We start from the raw sequence: 22602 nt of genomic DNA, 5'->3' as shown, positions 1-22602 counted from the left end.
TCATGTAAGTGACAGGTTGTCCCGCCCCCGCGCCAGTAAACATGTCATCAGAGAAGTTATTTTGATTAAAGATTACTTTTCATGTGGTGTTTTTGCCCACTGTATAGAATGAAATTATGCATATTTGTACGCATCTATACATTTGTGGTTGTGCTCTATGCAAACTGCTGAGAACCAGATCGGGCCAGTTCCGGTTAGGAGACTTTTAAATGAATTTGAAATTAAGAAATATAACTTTGCACAAGTTAAGAAATATCCTAAAACACCAGTTTTTAAATAAACTTGAATACAAAAATATTGTAAAAATGCACAAGAATCAAAGAAATATCATAGAATGGCTACTTTTTAAATAAAGTTTAATATAAAGAATTAACATGAATATAAAAAAAAGTGCACAAGTATGAAGAAACATCTTAATAGCCTTCTTTAACTAATTACAAATATAAAAAGTTTGCTCAAAGTAAATTATACAGTATTAAGCACGTTGTTAGATTTTGCTCTTTCCTTCCTTCCTCCATCCCTGTCAGGAGCAAGTTGTGGCCATCTTGTTATATACTTTTCCACCTCTTTATCAGTGGGCATCTTGGTATTGGCATTTGTCCTCACTGCATCTGTAAAAAGAAAACAATGGTCAAAAATAGATAGTTATACTTTTTTGATAAAAAAAAAACAAGATTGTTATCAAACAAGTGCAATAGCCTACATATGATGGATTTTTGTTGTTATTTGTTGGGTTTCCTCTAAGATCAGAAAAGACAGATGCTACTTAAACCCTTAAAGGAAGAAATATAAACATTCAACATATTAATATGAAAGTGGTCTTACACAACAGACAGTATAGCAGCCTCTGTACTGGAATATATGTATATATAAAATCAACTTACTGACTACAACAGTCCTGAGGGCCAATGCACGAAATATACTTTTTGGTTTGCACCACTCCAGTTCATTTTTTTGGTTCACAAAAATGTTTCCCAGCATATGTTACACAGCTTCTTTAGTGGAAAACCAATAATTCCAAAATAGGTTACCTTTTTTAAACACACACACACACACACAAATTTGAGAATCACATGTTCGTCACAAACGACTCGTGTGAATGCCAAATTGTCCTGAAACTGATATATAATAATTACATATTTTAACATAGATAAATATATTAATAAATAAGAATCTTTACATTACAATTCCTTTCAGGAAATACATAATAATATTTAATTGTGTAAGGGATTTGTGGAATGTCAATCATCTATGGCAGCCGAGTGCACGCGCTTCATGTGTGATGTTTTTAATATAACTCTCACGAGCTCTCACAGTCACGTGCTCGTCCCAGTTCCAGGAAGTTCCCGCAGCATCGGCACAGATAGGCTCGTTGCTAGCTGTCAAACACTGTGTCCTGTCAGATATAAGCTCAGATAAATGGACAATTAAACGGTTAAAACGGGGGAAAAAACAACAGCGTCTCGCAGAACAATGGGATGACATACATTTATAATTCGAGGATCTGTGTTTTAGCGAGTTTAAATGGCAAATATGGAAGCTAACTAGCAATATGCTCAAGACACATTAACAACACAACAAAAACAAAGGAGTTTCAGTGTTGTTTTTTAGACATTGGACCGACACAGGACTCAAGAAGGATGGAGTGGGACATTTGACAAGAGGCGAGATGGTTAACAAATAAGTTAACGATCTATGACTGCTGTGTAGTAGTAGTGGATTTGCTATATTTAGTTTGTTTACTATTGTCCTGTCAGCTGACATCAGATTCTACAGTGCTCGGGCGTTTTATTTTCTGTTTTACTATTTTTGGTTAAGTACATAAGAGCTCCAGTATGCATGACGCATATGAACCGGTTCCTATTCTGGAGAAATTACCCCTCCAGATAGACTGTCTGGCGGCCTGGGGTGAGTTTGCATTTACATCTAGTCATTTAGCAGACGTCTTTATCAAAAGCGAGTTCTGCTTCCCTTTCAGTCGTTCACATTTCCTTATACACTTTTAAACTCTCACATGTGGAGTATCATTGATAACTCCTTTTCATTCGTCGATAAAAGACAGTGTGTCAAAACCTTAGCATTTCCTGAATGAATTTGTAGATTTCAAAATCCTGCTTCCCCCTATTATTGTTGAATCACGGAAGCTACACCAGTTACTTTTGCCAAAAGATTTATTATTTATACATGTGTCAGACAGAGAGAAACACAGGCATAGAAGAATAAGGCTATACGAGAGGAGTTCTTCATTCCAGATTTCTCTGTTCCCCATCTCTCTATCTTCTCACCCCATCATGCTAGCTGGGTGTTTCCTCCCTAATGCCTCAGTTTCTCCTTCCTCTCACCCGGTCATGCCTTTATGTTTCTCTGAGGTGGTACAGTAAGATTGAGCTTATATACATCACAGAGAGACGTACAACTTCCTTGTAAGGTAGAAAAACATGTTGCTTATGTTTAAAGATGGAATGTATACCTAATACAGATGGTACAATCCACTATCCACATTAAGAAACTATTTCTCAGTGTATACATCTGTGGTACATTTGCATCAGTTGAAACTTTCCTTCTCTTGCAAAGAGCAAACCAACTGTACACATGTGAAGTATCATCATCATTGGGACATCTCTGCTATTAAAGTGAACATTGCATACCTCTAAGCTACTCTGCCAACTCTGCTCAGCACATATGTACAAACATAGTCTGACTTCACAAAACACATTATGAAATTATTATGAAAATCATTCAAGAAAGAAAACTAAAAAATAACATTAAAATAGTATTTTTAAGTCTTAAAATTGTTGTATAGTTGTTCAAATCACCAGAAAGCTGTTTCCTCTGGCTGTGTCTCAACATATTTTTAGCTGTTGACATAGACATAGTTAGTATTTCCTCCCAGACAGATATTTGAGCAATATGGATCGTATAGTTGAATATTTGTTGATCAAATAGTGGAATAGTTGTAGGGCTGTGCAACGATTAATCGCATTCAAAATAAAAGTTTGTTTACATAATATATGTGTGTGTACTGTGTATAATTATTTTGTATATATACACTACCGTTCAAAAGTTTGGGGTCGGTACGATTTTAAATACTTTTAAAATAATTCTCTTCTGCTAACCATGGCTGCGCTTATTTGATTAAAAATACAACAAAAATCAGTTATAGTATTAAATATTATTCCAGTGTAAATCAGCTGTTTTCTGTGTGAATATATAGTAAAGTGTAATTTATTCCTGTGATCAAAGCTGAATTTTCAGCATCACCAGTGTCAGTGTCTTCAGTGTCAAATGATCCTTCACAAATCAGTATAATATGAGGATTTGATGCTCAAGAAACATTTATTATTATTATCAATGTTGAAACAGTTGTTGGTCTGTCAGTTGTACAGTTTTTTTTTTTTTTTTTAGGATTCTTTGATGAATAGGAAGTTCAAAAGACTTTTGTAACATTATAAATGTCTTTACTGTCACTTTCGATCAAATTAATTATTCCTTGATAAATAAAAGTATTGATTTCTTTCCTCCAAAAAATAAAAATAAAATTCTCACTGACCCCAAACTTTTGAACGGTAGTGTAACTACACACATATGCATGTAGATATTTAAGAAATATTTGCATTTATATACTGTCTTTATACATAATGTATATTATATAAATATAAACACATTTTTTCTTAAATATATACTGTACATGCATGTGTGTGTATTTATACAAAATAATTACACACAGTACACTTTTATTGTGGATGCGATTAATCGTTGCCCAGCCCTAGACCCAGTTTTGTCTCAGAACCTGATGAGCTGGTCCACACGCCTCTGATGTCCAAGAAACTTTACCATGTTTAGACCTCTTGCGATGGACTGAGCCTCTTAATTCTGGATTATACTACAGAATTAGTCATTTGCAAATCTTTGCCGTGTCATTTAGTGTGATAATGATACTGTGATTGCAGATGATTGGCTCCTTGTCGGGACCAAACCGGGTCATCTCCTTCAGTACAGGATCAAGAAAGATGCAGGTGCGTAGTTTTTGTTTCTGCAATATTCTGCATTGATTATTTGTTGGATTTACTTTTAGTTGAATTGATAATATATTTCATTACAGGTACAAACCGGTTTGAAGTTACATTAGAGAAATCCAATAAGAACTTCTCAAAGAAGATTCAGCAGGTATGAACCAATAGAGAAGTCCATCCATTAGAGGATTAATTCACCTAAATGTCGTCATTATTTACGCACCGTCATGTTGTCGGTGAATAGTGCTTAATTTGTGGTCTGCTTCTCACACTAAGCTATCGTATGACTTCAGAAGATGTAGAACACGGTCCACAAGTCTCATCATGGGACATTTTTATGGTGTTAAATAATGCGATATTCGATATGCTTAAAGTGTCAATTATCTTTAAAATATATTTAAAATTATATAATCTACATACGTGTTTCACATTCTTTTTTTGACAAGAAAACATCCCTATAACTTCTGAAAGTGAACAGCAGTGTTTTACTGTAGCATTAGAAGTGTTATTTTAACATCAGTGTAAACCAGGGCCCGTGTTCATAAAGAATCTTAATGAAAAGAGTTGCTCCTAGTGACGAAAATTCTTAGAAATGTGGGCGTTTACTCTTAAAATTAAAGAAAATATCCTAGTAAAGAAAAAAAGTAATTCAGAAAGTATCTTAACCCTTAAACGAGGACTTTTAAGAGGCTTAAGAGTTTCTTTAGCAGAGGATAAAATGGCAGAAAGATGAAGAGGGAGAAGAAATGTGTTGCAGACAATGGATGACAGTGAGTTAATAAGACGCTATAGATTGACACCCGGCCCAAATTTTCCTTTAAGGATGGCCTTGTGTTCATCCACTAACTGGGCTAACAGTAAACACTGTTCCTCTGTCCAGTCGGGCTTTCTCGTCCTTCTTGGTTTTGATTCCATGTTTGTTACATTAAAACCAACATTCAAACCACCACTTAAATAGACACGCCAGCAATCAGTGTAATTGGAAAGAGTGGAACAATTTTTTATCATTCTAAGCCGATCAAATACCTTATGGGAAATTAACAGCATGGTAAATAAAATAAAATAAAGGATTTATATACGCATATATAATGTGTTTGTGTGTGTGTGTGATAGAACGGTCAAATAGGAAAAATTACGCATGTAATTTCAAAGTGAAGGCCTAGAATAGCTATACTCAAAATCACTCTTTTTTTCCTTCTTGGACAACCAACCAATCACAGACTTCAAAAGATTGTGTCACACATAGCAACGGGGTCAACCCCGCCTCCTCACTAAGATGAGAGTTGTTGTCTTTTCCTTACTCAGAGTTGCTCTCAGATCGGTCCCGAATCGCTCTTAAGCTAAGACTGCTACGTACATTTTTTTAAGCTAAATTAAGAGTTTCAGGAAAGCCTACATTAAGTTAATTTAACATCAGAAGTCTCATCATGGGCCATTTTTATGGTGTTCTTTGGTCCTTTGTGGAGTTTGACATCTGTTGTCACTTTAAACTGTGATTTTTTTTTTTTTTTTTTTTTATAAGCTGCATGAAGATTCTTCAAAAATTCTCTCTTTTTTTTAAAAAAAAATAGAAAAATTTGCTGCATGAGTGACATCAAATAATGACAAATTGACTGTGGTGAACTAGCTATGTCTAAAGAAATGAATTTACTTCTGGGCATCTCTTATAATCTGTCAATTCCTCTTTCTATAATCCTCTTTCAGCTGTTTGTGGTTTCGCAGTACAAGATTTTGGTTAGTCTTTTGGGTGAGTATTTTTTTTCCCCCACAGAATTGTGAAGTCTTTGTCATATGATGTGTAGTCATATGTACTTTCTTTGTTGGTTGCATACTTGAGTTCAACTTGCAGACTTATGTGGTGTAGTGTATTTGGTGTCAGCGGTGCCATTGCCCTCTTTTATTTCAGAAAATAACATCCACGTTCATGACTTGCTGACGTTCCAGCAGATAACTGTGCTGTCCAAAGCCCGAGGAGCTACACTGTTTGCCTGTGACCTGCAGGTACGTTACAGAAGTCCTCTGGCCTGCTGATGTGTTCATGCATACATATTTATATTTAATTATGCGTAATAAATTATGCGAGTGGTTACTCTGCGAGGACTGAACTCGAGGAGAACTGACTTCATATACCTTCTAAAAATCACAGCCACAGTTGCTTAAAAGTCATTGCAAAAGAAAACATTTATTCTGTGAAAAAAAAAGATGACTGATTTTTTTGTTATGAAATGATATTCATACACTTTTAAGTGTGCCTAAGGGTCTCTGCGGGCCCTTTAAAAGTTTTAAATATCTTAACTGGTATAAGAAAAGTCATAATTATAATCTCAAGAGGTCTTTAATTTGGGGATAGAAAAAGGCTGATATAACAAACTGATAGTTGTATAATGTCTCTTGCATAATCCAATGTTTCTTTTCTGGGTAAAATAATGAATGTGGTTAATAAGAAATATTATATAGCAAAAAAACTGTAGTTTGCCATGTTGTCTTATTTGTATTTTTTTTACATATAATATTTCTCATATAATGTTGGACTGTTGAAGGTTAAATGGATCCAATCCATAACATTTTAAAATAATCCACAATAAAAAGGATTTGATGATGCAGCCGTATAACCGTATTCAAACCGGATCAAAACATTAATCTAGTATTTTAATGACAAAAGTTCAAATAAGTGAGCAAGTGACAAAATAAAAAACAACTGATGTTATTTATCGGTTGTTAAAATAGGTTTCGGTGTCAGCCCAAAAGAATCCTATAGATGCATCCCACATTTGAACTGTAAAGTTGTTTAAATTGTGCTTTTTACAGTCATCCTGTGGTTTAGTATGTTACCGTAGACAGACATTGTTGTATCCTGCTCATATGGTAATACTTATATTTGTGCAGGTCTTGAAAAAAGCCTTACATTTGATTTTTAAAACCCTGCAAATACCCTGAATACTTTTGGGACCACTTTTAGTCAATGCCATTGCCTGTTAATAATCTGACTTCCAGGTCCCCCTTTTTGAATCGCATGCATTTGATGTCTCTCTCTCTCTCTCTCTCTCTCTCTCTCTCTCTCTCTCTCTCTCTCTCTCTCTCTCTCTCTCTCTCTCTCTCTCTCTCTCTCTCTCTCTCTCTCTCTTCTCTCTCTTCTCTCTCTCTCTCTCTCTCTCTCTCTCTCTCTTCTCTCTTCTCTCTTCTCTCTCTCTCTCTCTCTCTCTCTCTCTCTCTCTTCTCTCTTCTCTCTCTCTCTCTCTCTCTCTCTCTCTCTCTCTCTCTCTCTCTCTCTCTCTTCTCTCTCTCTCTCTCTCTCTCTCTCTCCCTCTCCCTCTCCCTCTCTCTCTCTAGAAGTCCAGCTCAGGTGAGGCCAAACTGCGCATGTGTGTTGCAGTGAAGAGGAAGATTCAGCTGTATTACTGGAAGGACAGAGAATTCCTTGAACTACAGGTTGCTTGAGGCTTGGAAACAACACACAAACAACATATTTTTGATATATTTGATATACAGTAGGCTAAATCTTGTTTGGTCACTCCTGCAGGGAGATTTTGCCGCTCCAGACATTCCCAAGTCCATGGCTTGGTGTGAGAACTCAATATGCGTGGGTTTCAAACGAGACTACTATCTGATCCGGGTAAGGAGGAAAAAATAATGCAGCTCTGCTTATATTTAGTGTCCTTTGCAATTTTGACAGAAGTTCATTTATGTTAGCCAGCAACAATACAACAGTGGCCCAATAGGGCAAGTGATCATTTCGTCCACACCCCCATGGTAACTTAAATCAGAAAACCAATATTTAGCTTTTCCTCACTAGTGTCAACATCAGCCCTTTTAAGCACACTTTGTTTCCTCTTAAACTAATAAAATCAGTCAGATGTTTAGTGAATGGTCTATGATCCATGATATATAGCTGATATATAGTGTATAAAGACTAGATTGCTCTCCTATAACCTGCTGCTTAATATACCATGTGTGTATATCAACAAGCTCTTTATATATATACATATATTACGGGTATTAACTTACATTAGGTTGTTGTTGTTGTTTTTTTGGGTCAATCATATGACTTTTCTCTTTTCTCTTCAGATGGATGGGCGTGGCTCAGTCAAGGAACTGTTCCCCACTGGGAAACAGCTGGAACCGTTGGTGGCCCCATTGGCTGATGGGAAGGTGGCAGTGGGTCAGGATGACCTCACGGTTGTTTTGAACGAAGAAGGCGTCTGCACTCAGAAATGTGCCCTAAACTGGACGGACATTCCTGTTGCAATGGGTATGATGTCAGTCTTAACAAACGTGTTTCTCTAATTCTCATAAGCCACTTATCAAACATGTTACTACATCAAACGGGTTCAGTCAACAACAGATTCTCATAAAAAACTGGTGTCCAGTTACCATCCGATCAGATAACCTGAGCAAAAAAAGTGGTTGAAAATCATTACTTCCAATGTTGTGAACAATCGAATCTTTAGTAGCTTAATAAAACAAACTGGAAGCAAAACATGCTTAACAATGTAATTTCTTTCATTGATGAAATGTTTTTTTGTCTGTTTTTTGCCTCTTATGCCGATTTCGCCCGGCATGTAAACGCATGAACCTGCTTTCTGTCGGCTTACTGAAGTGTGTAGGACGAGAGGAGGAAATGTATAATCTATATAGCTCACTTCTTGATTATACTCTCGTGCAGAAGTGCTTCAGTCAGAATGCTGCATCTGTCACTGCATGAGAGGAGAATATATGAGCCGTAAGATTCCCGCTGACGTGTTGCAATGCTCTTCGGTTTTTAATGCTTTATTCAACATCACAACCGACATAACTGAAATACGCAGATACGCAAATCATTGCGGTTTGACGTCACTATCGGGAAATAACCTGATTTATTAATAAAGTCTTGTAAACGCGGTTTACTTGCGTCGTCAGGTTGTTGGTTTACAAACCCGGACAACAGGTTTTTTTCAAAAAGTGCGTTTTTTTTGTGAGTTATCAGCGTACTGTGTGCATGTAAACGTGCTCACGTACACATTTGCATTAAGGATTGTTATAAATGCATATAGGGTACGACGTGCAAATGCTTAGTTTGTAAACTGCTTTAGTTTATGCAAATGAAAGGCATTTATTTTATTGTTTGTAATTTGCTTCATTGTTTTTATTTTATTACCGAATCTTTTTTTCTCTAAAGTTGCCTGATAACTTTTTACTTTTTTTCTGTGGTATCGAAATTGGATTCAAGAATTGTGACTTTTAACTAACTAAACAAAAATGTTGGTTTCTAGCAAAAATAACAATGTCATCATGATATATATTGTTATTGTGGTATACAATTACTCATATCTTGATTATACAATTTTTAAGTCATTGTAGTACTCTACTAATTTGATTGTTTTACAAGAAAGATAATTATTTGTCTTATTGATGGTACTTGTACATTATCTTTAAGCTTCCGGAAGAACAGCATTTCAACAAACACTACCGGAACAACAGCACTTTCAGTTATGCACCAGTGTCCTGAACAAGACCTTATTCAGATATGAATGCCACATCTGACTAATGAGAATCAGAATCACAATCTTTTTTGAGTGATGATGCAAACAAATCATTGAAATTAATTTGAACTGATTCCTAGAAAAAAAAATGATGTGAGAGTTTAATTATTAATATTGGCTTATGAGCAGTTCCACGCAAAAAATTCCACACCCAACATGCACAAACTTGATTCTGTTTTAAGCCATCAGTGATGATGTATTACTGTCAGCTCTTTTGAACATGTTTGAAATCCATTCCTCTTTCATTTCTGAGTCTGCTTATGGCTATTTTCCCGTGTCTTTCACCAGAGCACCAGCCACCCTACATCATTGCAGTGTTGCCACGGTATGTGGAGATCCGCACTCTCGAACCCAGACTGCTGGTGCAGAGCGTAGAACTGCAGAGACCGCGCTTCATCACCTCCGCTGGGTGAGACCTGCACACAATCTCAGTTTACAGGAAAACATGGGCACTTTCAGTTTGACTGGAGAGCTACTTTACAGTAGCTATGTTTACATGCACCCAAATAATCAGTTTAGAATCAAATTAATTGTTTAGTCAGACTGAAAATCCTTCATGTAAACACCTCAATCGATGTGATTGAAATTTTTACCGGATTGAAAGGGGTGCTGTAGACCTGAAATATATAGCAGCTTGTTTTCGCCACAGAATACAAAATAAAAAAAGGTAATTGCGTCTTTTTTTCTCACAATTGCGAGTTTATATCTCACAATGCTGAATTTCTCTCACAATTGCGAGTTTACGTCTCACAATTAAGACTTTTTATCTCATAATTGCGTGATATAGAGTCACAATTGTGTGTTATAAAGTCAGAATTGCGTGATATAAATTCACAATTGCAAGAAATAAACTCGCAATTCTTTTTTTCTCAGAATTGCATGTTTATATCTCGCAATTCTGACTTTATGACATGCAATTCTGAGAAAAGATATCAGAATTGCGAGATGAAAAGTTGCAATTATCTTTTAAAATGTTTTTTTCTGTGGCGGAAACAAGCTTGCATAGAAATAAGCCCATCAGCAGGGGAAGAAATTAAGCATGTAAAAGCTTGAATCGTTTTTTTGTTTGTTTGTTTTTTTACTTTCTTTCCCTCTTTGATTTCACAGATCAAATGTTGTCTATGTCGCAAGCAATCATTTTGTCTGGCGTCTGGTGCCGGTCTCTATAGCCAGCCAGATACGGCAGCTGCTACAGGACAAACAGTTTGAACTGGCGCTTCAGCTAGCGGTGAGAAACTCTGATTTTAGCATCCTTTTAGCATCCAGTAAATACTGTATGAATAGTACACAGTGTGTTGACCTTGTTTTTGTCTCATCTTTCCTCAGAAAATGAAGGATGATTTAGACGCAGACAAGAGACAACAGATCCATCACATTCAGAACCTGTACGCCTTCAACCTGTTCTGTCAGAAGCGCTTTGACGACTCCATGCAGGGCTTCGCTAAGTTAGGCACCGGTGAGTTCACACAGCAGTGATGACGCACCACAAATGACATATAAATTGATTTAAGTTGTAATTGATTTCCGTGACAACCACATTCAATCATTCAAGAGAAACTTTCTGGTAGGCTGATCAAAAAAAAAAAAACTGTCGTTTAAAGGTGCTCTATGTAACTTTTCTACTAAAATGAATCCTTTTTTTATTGCCTGTGTGTGAAGGGGTTGTAATCACACATTAAAATGATCCACTTGTCGAGCTTTGCTATTACCTCTGAAGGCCAGTATTCCTATTTCTATTTGAAGTCTCCGGGTCGGATTTACCGCGAAATCCAACGTATGTGACGTGCATGCGCACTCCCGAGCCTCTCTCCTTATATACAGTCTATTGTAGACGGTCAGGGAGTTACGTCCGGTTAAAGGCGCACGTTTTTCGGCTTATATCTCAGTCAATCTTTGATCAATATTCCCAAGACTCTAATCGTTCGTAGTGCTGGACGGGGCCTTTCGAACGAGCCCACCCCCGAGGTCCAACTCGCCCGGCTCCCCGAGTTATAGCCGTTCGAAATCGGGGGTCCCAGCGAACGGCGATCCGGTAGGGGGCATCCCCGAGGCCCGCCACTCGAGCGTTTGGGCAAGGGTTCCCCTGGGACCTCCTCCCCCGAATTTGAGCTCTCTGGGTCTTTGCGTTCCAGAGATACGAGCGATTTTTTTCTGAGATCGTGACGTCACCGGCGTCCGCAATTTTGCAGCGCGCCCGAAGGTTTTCTGCTAATATCTCCGCGAAAACACCACCAAAAACTATGGAACTTATATGGTTCTTTTCAGCTCGACTAGATGGTCCCAACGAGCTCGGTGCTCGCCGAATCTGTCAAGTATTCGCCGAGATATTTGCGTAATAGACGGTATTGTCTATGAGTTCGAGCACGAGCGCTCTTGTAAAATTTGGTTGCAATCTGAAACATCACCACTAGAGGCCGCTAAAAGTTACATAGAGCACCTTTAAATACCAACTGGTCAGATTGAAGTTTTGGAAAGTTCATTTTCATGTCTGATAAACCTCACATTATCTGTGGTCTTGCTGACTAAGGCTGAGTTGGATTGTACAGTCCACTAGAGAGAGCCATTGCACCAGGACAGTAAGACCCATGAATAATAGAGTTGGACAGTGATGAGGGATTTTTGTAAGTTAACCTGTAAGATTGCATCACTCTTTTTCCCTCAACAAAACCCCAATAGGATTTTTCATTAGCTTTTGAATTATTGCAGAAAATAAGCTCTGTGACCAACAAAACTTTATGATTCATACACGTTTTGTTCTTCATGGTTATCTTCATGAATTAGGTTTTGAAACCCAAATACAATCACCAGAAATAAAAAGCTAAACGTAGGCTATAAACGAACTACAGCACGGTCACATGACTTCGACATCACCACCATTAAGCTTCAACAACTTAAATTTAGAGTTGGAATAGATTGCAAGAGCGTGATTATAAACCGTGAGGCTGTGAGTAGATGAGTTTACCTGTTCGGTCTGATGATGTTTAAAGTCCTCTCTAGTCCCATTTAGACATTTATTAGCAAACGCCTTTTTCAAGACGCATAAAAGCTTTATAAAAATCACAAGGGGTTATTATTACTAATGTGTTTTATGTCATAGAATAAAACATGGACATATGTTGCGCTTGTGTTCACCACAGACCTTATTTCAGGCATTTTACCAAAAACCCAATGACTTCAGGACGATGGACCCCGGAAGTGCAAAATGCAACTCGTTTTGGCCCCACAAAAACACGTCATCGCTGCAGCACTCTATATAATGGGATTTGCTCTTCTCTTGTATAGATCCCACTCATGTGATTGGACTGTATCCAGACCTCCTTCCCTCCGACTACCGCAAACAGCTTCACTACCCAAACCCTCTGCCCACACTGTCTGGAGCCGAGCTGGAGAAAGCCCACCTAGCCCTCATAGACTACCTGACACAGGTGTTCAGGATTTATGAAGTTCGTACGGAGTGCCTTACAAACGTTTTTCATATTCTTACAGCCTTCTCTGTGTGTTTTTGATAGAAACGCAGTCATTTGGTGAAGCAGCTGAATGACTCGGACCCCTCTACCACCTCGCCTCTCATGGAGGGAACCCCGACCATCAAGAGCCGCAAGAAACTCCTTCAGATCATCGACACCACCCTGCTCAAATGTTACCTTCATGTAAGACCTTCAGATTGTTCTCAATAGCTCTGCTCTAAGCCCTCGTGAGCTGCTTACACAGCATCTTAAAGGGGCACTTGGCAGTCATTTCTTGGCTGATTTTCACTTTTGTTGTCGCATGTTTTCTCATCGAGCTCCCCCTACAGCTGTGCGGCGTATATTTCACAACACTGTCATAAAAAACTCACTTGAGCTGCACCCTCCTCCCTCTTTCTATCGCTATATCGGAGCCGGCCAACTTTATCGTGTGGAGCTGTGTCTACCGAGTGGGTGATGCATCATACACAGGATCATAGAATTATGTCGAATTGCCATAAGGCAGTTCGTGTTTCTCGCTCGTTCTCGCTCGTTCTCGCTTCTCACGAAACTTCCTATTTCCAACTTACCGGGACGTTAGTCCCGATGTTGCAAGGTTGGTTTTCCGCCTGGGAACGCTGGGGGGAAACTCACCATTCTCTCCAGAACAAGTTATTGAGCCATTCGAATGATTTCTAAACGGTTTTATTAAGTTGAAATAGTTGCCAAGTTCCCCTTTAACTGAAATGAGTCTTGATTAATGCTTCCCGTTGATTCCAACTGGTGATCGCATCTCGCTAATCTTAAAGGGATAGATCACCCCAAAAATGAAAATTTCCTGTTAATTTAAGCCCTCATGCTATCCAAGATGTAGGTGTATTTTTCTTCAGTAGAACAGTAAAGAAGTTTTTTAGCTGAAACCGTGACCCTTGATGATTTATATAATGTAAGTCAATGGCTACTGACACTTTAAGAGTAAAAAATAAAACATACAGGCAAAATATACCTGTGGCTCATGATTTGAAACGATTGGTCTGTGCAAGAAGCTGACCATTATCCACTACATTAATAACTAATCTAGGCTGGGTTTTCCCATGCTGCCTTTGCGCAGCGCGATTTTATTCACGCTGCTAGGTAGTCTGGAGACCATGGACCAAATTTTCGCCTCATCTAGGGGACCAATCACAGAACAGGGAGGGAGCAGCAAGACGATGACGACGTCTACGCGACACACCGAAGCAGTTTGTTTATACCTATGGATCCAAAATGGCAGCAGACGCGAAGTTACCTTTCGATCCGGCCTTAGATATTGTTCTAAGTAGTTTAGAACGCAAGTTTATTTTGAAAAAAGAGCAGCTTTTGGCGTTAAACCATTTCATAACCAAGAAGGATGTTTTTGCCCTGCTATCAACAGGCTTTGGCAAAAGCATCATATATCAACTAGCCCCGTTAGTGGAGCTACGTTAGAGCTACGTACAGGCGCATTTGATAGACATTCGTAGCACCCAATAAATGGCTCTGGGCATTCGTAAACCACGCCTCAAAATGAACATGTGGTTCCCTAACTGTAATCCACAGCCTTGGCAAATCTGTAATCTGTAGTGTGAGCATCCTGTCGCATAATGACGTATTCTGACGCAAGTTTCTGTGAAAACTTGTTTAAAAAAATGTCTCGTAACAAATCTATTGAAATGCTGTAATTATCTGTCCACAAACTGTTGGTTTGATGTGCGTAACTGGTGCCCGTTGCATTCCCAAATGTACTTTAAATTCACAGCACATGCACAGACTCTAATTTATTCACTGTGAACTGAGTCGCAGAAAACACCAGATCACAAGATGATTGCGTGATCAAAGTGCGCTGTCCACTTTTGAAACATGTAGCGCAACATACTTGCTTAATTCAGTTGCAGCATTTTGATAAGGACACTAAGCAAAATCGTGCTTTTTATTTTAGTTCAATTGACAGATGCTTTGCCAAAGCAGTGCTGCAAAACGTAACGTTAGAGAACTATTATGTTATTTTGAGAAGTGTGCAAATATTTTCGGTTCACTGTGAAACCGCCGGTGTAGTGTAGTGAGAAACAGTGAGGATTAGTGAATTCTGAAGGATCGTGACAATGAAGCTTTGATCACAGGAACAAATTACATTTTTACAATATATTCACATAGAAAAAAAAAACATTTTAAATGATACTAATATTTCACAATATTGTTGTTTTTACTGTATTTTTGATTAAATAAATGCAGCCTAGGTGAGCAGAAGAGACTTCTTTCAAAAACATTTAGAAATCTTACAGACCCCAAACTTTTGACCTGTAGTTTGTATATATTGCATAAAGAAAATGAAGACTATTTTTAGGACCATTAAAATATCAAACCATATTATTTATAAATTGGACGCTGCAAGATAATTTGTGGCTGCTGCTATTAATACTTTTCTAAAGGAAAAGGATTTTGTTACTTTTCAGAATCAGTTATCAATATTTATCATCAAATATTATGATAAGCTCACAAAAGATTGTAAGGTGTGTAGGGATGCACCGATATGCTAATTTTGACCGATACCGATATATCGGCCGATAAATCTAAATCCAAATTTTATATAATTTTTGAGAGCCTGATTACAAAAACAAAAGTCTCACCATTAAAGGCCATATCCTAAGCACACAATTATACCGATGTTCTTATTATAAAATGACAGAATTGTGCTGTGCTTGTTGCACTTAACTGTATTTTCCTTTTTTGAAGGGATTCCAAACATATTTCAAGCAATTAAAAAACATCATGGAGAACAGTGCACATCTGAAGTGTCTCAGCTGAAGGAAATAATCCATTATTTATCAGGTTTTTTTAATATATCGGCCAAAAAAAATGATGGGGCTATACCGATAACATTAAAAATGATCATATCGGCTAATACCGATAATATGGTGGCCTATATATCGTGCATCCCTAAAGGTGTGATTAGTTCTTTGGATAATTGTGCCATAAACTCATTATAATTACAAAATGCCACCAGTAAACAGTGTTTGTTCTGTGCTATGCTCATTGTTCTTAATTATTCTCAGTAGTTTCTCATAACTGTAATACTGTCAGTAGAAGAATGATGAATACTTGTCTACGATGCCTAAAGTGCTTGCCTAGGTAGACGGCTCACTACAGTTAAAGCTAGATTACCTCAACACACTGTAATGGATTCCTTGTGAATGTACAACATAGTCTTTCTTTTGTTTTTTAGACCAATGTAGCCTTGGTGTCTCCTCTCCTGCGCCTGGAGAACAACCACTGTCACATCGAGGAGAGCGAGTACGTGCTGAAGAAAGCTCACAAATACAGCGAGCTCATCATCCTCTATGAGAAGAAAGGCCTTCACCAGAAAGGTGCGCGCAGTCTTATCTACTGCTTCCTGAAAACTTACATCATCTTTCTAGACTGTCATGTGTTTATGTGAGCCTGAGGAATCTCCATTAGGAGTATAATGTGTGTGGCTGTCCGACATGTTGCTCATCTCTCTGCAAAACCCAAGCATCTGAACAGCATTCGGAGGGCTCAGATCAGCTCTGGTTTATAGAGATGGCTCTAATCATGTGAATGCTCATGCCATACGGCTTAATAAACCCTCAGAAAACCTCTTTATATAAACATCACTGGCACAAACTGTTCATGAATATACACTGATTTGCCCTCTCTTTCTGTTTGACGACGTCCTTCTCATGCAGTTGTTTTTATTTACAATCTGTGTGTATTTATGTGAGTGATTGATTGATTGAAATTTCACTAACCTTTTAAATCAGCCTTTTTTAACATTGCATTCAAAAAAGCATTCAAAATAAGAGTCATCTGAGCTGTTTCATTGAGAAATCCCATTCAAACTAAATGATTTTTTCATGAATTGGATGACGTATTGCGCCGTATGTTCTGCAATAGTGTGTCTGTTGCCTATTTATTGTCAATATATGATTTTGCAGCACCAGTTTTTCTCTCTTGTGACATGCAATTCTGAAGTGACCTGAAAAGTGCATAACCATTTTTGCCAGTCTTGTGTCATCCTCCTCATTCAGTTGAGTTGACTTACAGAAGTGTGATTGTGCAGCTCTGCAGGTTCTGCTGGATCAGTCCACTAAAGCCAACTCTCCTCTGAAGGGTCATGAGAGGACTGTACAGTATCTCCAGAGGCTTGGTGAGATTAACACACTCATTTACCGCACATTACCTGGCTGTGCTTTAATACAGTCAACAGGCAAGTTGAGTGAGTGCTGTGGTTAATGTGATATTTGGATGCCCACTTTTGTCTGAAGGTCGAGCCAGAATCTTAAACATGCTAGCAAACTCTCATGGATTCCACAGCTGCAGAAATTCATTCGATTTTAAGAGACTGCAACCTAGGCCTGCACAATTAATCAAAACCAAGCCAAAATTGCAATATTGCTTAGTGGGATTTATATAAATAAATGCTTTGCGTTTTTTCAGAGTGAAGCGCAGCACTGTGTTCATGTACACGTCTCAGAGCGACTCGGTTGACGTTAAAATGAATTCACGAGCTGCTTTAAAGCAACACTAAGTACGATTTTTTACCTTAAAATAATGTTTCCAAAATCGTTTCAGTGGTTCATTAAGTCGTAACAGGGTGAAAGGCACTTCTGGATTCGCTTTGCGGTCCTATATCTGAGTTATCCACGCTATGTAAGATTGCCAGATCGGGTCGCGTTTCTGTAGTTCTAATGAGACAAAAGAGAACTACAAATTTGACTTGCTTTACGTCAAGCGTTACAATAGTCATTATTTAGTTTTTCTTCATTTCTGATGTCGCAATACATCATACTTTCATGAAATCATGCAACATACTCTACCTCGTCTGTGGACATCGTTCATTCCACAGCCGGTGCTGATAAACAGCGAGCGTGCGTGCGACAGTAGGATGCGGTAAGCTAAATTATTTACGACAGCGGTAATGGACAATTCCACTTCCAACCTGTAGGGCGACCGCTGAGGAAAAGTTACTTGGTGTTGCTTTAATGTACATGTGGGAACACAACCAAAAATCTTCCCATACTTGTAATGAGAAGTGCTTATCAATAAAAGAGAGCTCCTGTGGTTTTCCATCAAAATAAAAGTTTGATGGTTAACACATAAAGAGGAAAAACTGAAAGACAACCATAAATATTAGTATTGTAAATTTACAGCTGTAATGTAACATAAAATGATTATATTATTATTTTCCCTAACTACTTAATTTCTTATTTTAACAGTTGATTATTACAATAGTGGTGTTTAATTTGTTTATATCTCTATATAATTATTTATGTTTTTATTTAGTTATTATTATTATTGTTATATAGCAAAAATGGTTTATAATCACAAAATGTTGGCCAAATTGTGCAGTCCTACAAACAAGATTAGCAAACCTTTAATATTTAAATTGCAAACAAAAACCCCTTGCATTATTATTAAATATTTTCACTAATTCGATTATTTCAGCTACCATTTCATAATGTAAAAAATATATATTTCACAGATTTTCCCCAATATACAGTGTAGAAATATGCAAGCCCACAGATTCTGCATTTTAGTAATAATGGAATGATTGATGATGAGTCACATTCTTCCCTTCTGACTGACTAGATCAACAATATTAATGTGTAACAGTGACATGCATTGGTGTCTTTCTGCACAGGTGTGGAGAACCTGGGCATCATATTTGAGTTTTCACCGTGGGTTCTGAAGATTTGTCCTGAGGATGGACTGAAGGTGAGATACGCATGGTCTGCTTGTGGAGATATGTCTTCTGTGCTCATTTTGAAGAGCTTGCGTTTGATTTTGCTGCTGTCAGATCTTCACTGAGGACCTGACGGAGGTGGAGACTCTGCCCAGGGATAAGGTGTTGAACTTCCTGAAGGAGGGGTTCAAGGAGCTGGCCATCCCATACCTGGAGCACATCATTTACATGTGGGAAGAGACACGGCCCGAGTTTCACAATGTTCTGATCCAGCTGTACCTGGAGAAGGTGCAAGGCCTCATGAAAGTGTACCTCAACTCACTGCCCGAAGGTCAGACACTGCTCTACAGTCTGGGGAGATCTTTTAATTAAACGTGTCTTTTATGCAGCAGCATCTGAAAAAAAACTATACAGAGGTCATGGTCAACTACTGCTGACTAGTGTTAGTTTACATCAGCTATTTTTTATGTACTTTTTAGTTTTTTTTATATTTAGTCAACCTTGTCCTGTTTTAAATCTGGGAATTTTAGTGCATTTTTAGCCAATGAAAACATTTTCGTCATGCTGCATAATTTTTAAATTGATAATCACGATTATTTTGCTCACAATTATAAGTTATATTATAAATAATATATTTTTTTACATTTAATCGGAATTATTGCACATTCACCTATAAGCACAAATCAAGAGGATGCTAACTCATACGCATGGCTTATTTGACACCTCACCTAGTTTCCTGATTTATTATAGGCTATTTATCATATAAATTAACACACATTATGAAAATGTGCGCTTCTTCCGTAGTGTAGAAAATGTACAAGACCGTTCATGTCTTGAAAATAGCCTCTGCGGGCATTTCTACCTACATATCTACATTTATAAAATAAAAAATGTAATTGTTTTGTAATTAAGCCACCAATGCATTCATTTAATATTTAAGGGGTGGGAAATTATATATATATATATATATATATATATTGGCAATGTAATTGGTAGCAGTGCTATTCACTGGCAGTTTTAAAAGTTTTAATAAAACCTTTATTAGCAACACAATTGCTAATTGTAACCACTGTTTTTATTTTATTTTTGGAAAAAACTTTCTTTGGTTTTACACTTTACAATGTTGTTTCATTTATTTATTTTAACGTTAGTTAATTAGTTAGTATAACATAAACTAACAATGAAAAATAGTTCTACAGTGTTTAATAATCTTTGTTAATGTTAATTTCAACATTTAATAATACGCATCAAATTTTAAGTTGTATCTGTTAATATTACTTAATGCACTGTGACTAACATGAACAAACTATGAACAATAGTATTTTTTAATAAATGCGGGAAAACATATTTCTCATTGTCAATTCATTTTTGCCAATGCACTAACGAATGTTAAAGGGATACTCCACCAGTTTTTCTTATTAAACTATGTTATTCCCTTAACTAAGACGAGTTGATACATACCTCTCTCGTCTCAGTGCGTGCACTATATCGCTCTGTATTGCCGCAAAACTATGTTAGCACTTAGCTTAGCCCATGCATTAAATATGGGCCAAGCAGAGAAGCGACCAAACACTTCCACGTTTTCCCTATGTAAACACAGTTACTCGAGTAGTGTAACTTGACCTGGGCTGGTGACACAAAATAAACCGTTGCGCTTTTCTAAGCGTTTAAAATTGATGACTATATTGTATGGCGGAATACCATAACAATTGCTTTTGAGCACTTCGACTTGGCGCAATAATATCTTCACTCGTGAAAAGTCCTCTTACCGGTTCCCGCTTCCTCTCCCCCTCCCTCTGACATTTCCGTCAATACAACCAACGTGACATGCGCCGGTAGTAGTAGTTCGAGCGGAGTTGACGAAGTAACAGGTTGTTGGAAGCTAGTTTGTGTACAATAATGGTTAAAGCGTGCATCGTAAAGGGTTGTGAAAATAAGGAGAATGTACATAGTGCTGTCATTTTTCACCGAATTCCAACACAACACATACAGCGGAGAGCTTGGTTAGCTGCTTTGAACAAGAATCCCAAAACACCATTGATGACTCTGAAGAAGTGGCGTGTTTGCTCCGAACATTTCACAAAGAAGGACTATACCTGCACAGGAACACGCCTAAAGGATGAGGCTACACCAACAATATTCAGATCACTTACAGAAAGCCCGTGGTCTTTCGCCAGCTCCGGTCTGTTCTGGATCATATCTTTCTTGCCTCTCATGGTCCACAAGAGCTAATTCCTCCTCCGTGTACTCGGGTTCAAACAGATATGGCTCTGGGTCTTCTAAAAGAAGTCATAATCATCTACAAAGTCCGCCATTGCAAATGATCTGCAGTTTTCTAATAGCACAGGTAGTAAAAGTCACGTTGGTAGTATTGACGGAAATGTCAGCAGCTGGATGCTATTGGAGGGAGGGGGAGAGGAAGCGGGAGCCGGTAATCTTTTCACGAGTGAAGATATTATTGCGCCAAGTCGAAGTGCTCAAAAGCACTTGTTATGGTATTCCGCCATACAATATAGTCATCAATTTTAAACGCTTAGAAAAGCGCAACGGTTTATTTTGTGTCACCAGCCCAGGTCAAGTTACACTACTCGAGTAACTGTGTTTACATAGGGAAAACGTGGAAGTGTTTGGTCGCTTCTCTGCTTGGCCCATATTTAATGCATGGGCTAAGCTAAGTGCTAACATAGTTTTGCGGCAATACAGAGCGATATAGTGCACGCACTGAGACGAGAGAGGTATGTATCAACTCGTCTTAGTTAAGGGAATAACATAGTTTAATAAGAAAAACTGGTGGAGTATCCCTTTAACAAATTAGACTTTATTGTAAAGTGTTACCAAACATAAAAACAACATTTGTGCCTAAAAGGAACATTTCCCAGCTCTATGAAAGTGCAGAGTAAACGTGTTGTGTTGTGCCTGTGTCCAGGTGTTTCAGCTGTAGCTGCGGGGAAGGAGGCGGGAGAGCTGGGAGAATTCAGGAACAAGCTTCTGACATTTCTGGAAGTTTCCAGCAGCTACGAGCCAGAGAGACTCATCAGTGATTTCCCGTTTGATGGTGAGTCCAGAGGTCAGAGTCATTACTCTGTAAAGTCTAGGACTAAAAGTGGATGACGGTGTTGTTCCTCTTTCCTCTGTCAGGTCTGTTGGAGGAGAGGGCTCTGCTCTTGGGTCGCATGGGGAAACACGAGCAGGCTCTCTTCATCTATGTTCACATTCTGAAAGACACGCGTATGGCTGAAGAGTGAGTATCCTTCTATAATGCTGTTCTACATGTAAGGGTTAATGCCCGACGAGGTGTCCCTAGACAATGGACACCTCGAAGGGCATTAACCCACTTATACCATGGTCACTTGCCAAATAACACATTTTTAAAACATTAGTTTATATTTTAATTAGTTTTACAATCGAAATCTAAAGTTTTTACAAACAATAACTTGGTTTCCCTGGTTACGCCTGACGGTTTCTTTAGAAACCGGAGATATTTATAGTCCGCTCAGCTCGTAGAAGCCTTCAGTTTAGCTAACTTACGTTACGTATAACGGCTAACTAGATGTTTGTTTTGATACAATAAATTGTAAACGTATACTTTGACTGCCTGTTGCTATGGTTACTCACAGCTGATGTAGCCAGCGCATTTATTTATTCATTTCGAACGGTAAACAGTCAGTTTCTATGGAAGCTTGTTTCCGCCACAGAATGAAAAACAAAAAAGGTAATAGCGACTTTTTATCTCACAATTCTGACTTATTTTCTCACAATTGCGAGTTTACAACTCGCAATTCTGACTTTATTTCTCACAATTGTGAGATATAAAGTCAGAATTGATTGATATAAAGTCACAATTGCAGGTTATAAAGTCAGAATTGTGAGATATACAGTCAGAATTGATTGATATAAAGTCACAA

The 22602-nt window shown here is 37.9% G+C and overlaps 1 protein-coding gene across 2 annotated transcripts in view; it reads left to right on the top strand.

The window, feature by feature from the left end:
• The first annotated feature begins 1325 nt into the window (after positions 1-1325).
• The window catches only part of vps39 (VPS39 subunit of HOPS complex), a 31755-nt gene continuing 10478 nt past the window's right edge, over positions 1326-22602 (top strand). The window contains exons 1-19 of one of the 2 annotated variants that reach the window (XM_056255869.1): positions 1326-1908; positions 3951-4016; positions 4103-4167; positions 5718-5760; positions 5920-6014; positions 7344-7442; positions 7534-7626; positions 8079-8262; positions 9821-9941; positions 10640-10760; positions 10859-10988; positions 12815-12957; positions 13042-13182; positions 16220-16361; positions 17075-17161; positions 18656-18729; positions 18812-19028; positions 21624-21752; positions 21836-21938. In XM_056255869.1, coding sequence (XP_056111844.1) covers positions 1836-1908; positions 3951-4016; positions 4103-4167; positions 5718-5760; positions 5920-6014; positions 7344-7442; positions 7534-7626; positions 8079-8262; positions 9821-9941; positions 10640-10760; positions 10859-10988; positions 12815-12957; positions 13042-13182; positions 16220-16361; positions 17075-17161; positions 18656-18729; positions 18812-19028; positions 21624-21752; positions 21836-21938 — 2126 coding nt within the window. In that variant the 5' untranslated portion in view covers positions 1326-1835. Of the gene's footprint in view, positions 1909-3949; positions 4017-4102; positions 4168-5717; positions 5761-5919; positions 6015-7343; positions 7443-7533; positions 7627-8078; positions 8263-9820; positions 9942-10639; positions 10761-10858; positions 10989-12814; positions 12958-13041; positions 13183-16219; positions 16362-17074; positions 17162-18655; positions 18730-18811; positions 19029-21623; positions 21753-21835; positions 21939-22602 lie in introns of those variants that run through there. The other variant, XM_056255871.1, reaches the window with a different exon arrangement.

The sequence above is a fragment of the Rhinichthys klamathensis genome, unplaced genomic scaffold (genome assembly GCF_029890125.1).
Source record: "Rhinichthys klamathensis goyatoka isolate OS25496 unplaced genomic scaffold, OSU_Roscu_1.1 h1tg000123l_1, whole genome shotgun sequence".
NCBI classification, from domain to species: Eukaryota; Metazoa; Chordata; class Actinopteri; order Cypriniformes; family Leuciscidae; genus Rhinichthys; species Rhinichthys klamathensis.
This window is presented reverse-complemented; position numbering and strand designations above follow the sequence as displayed.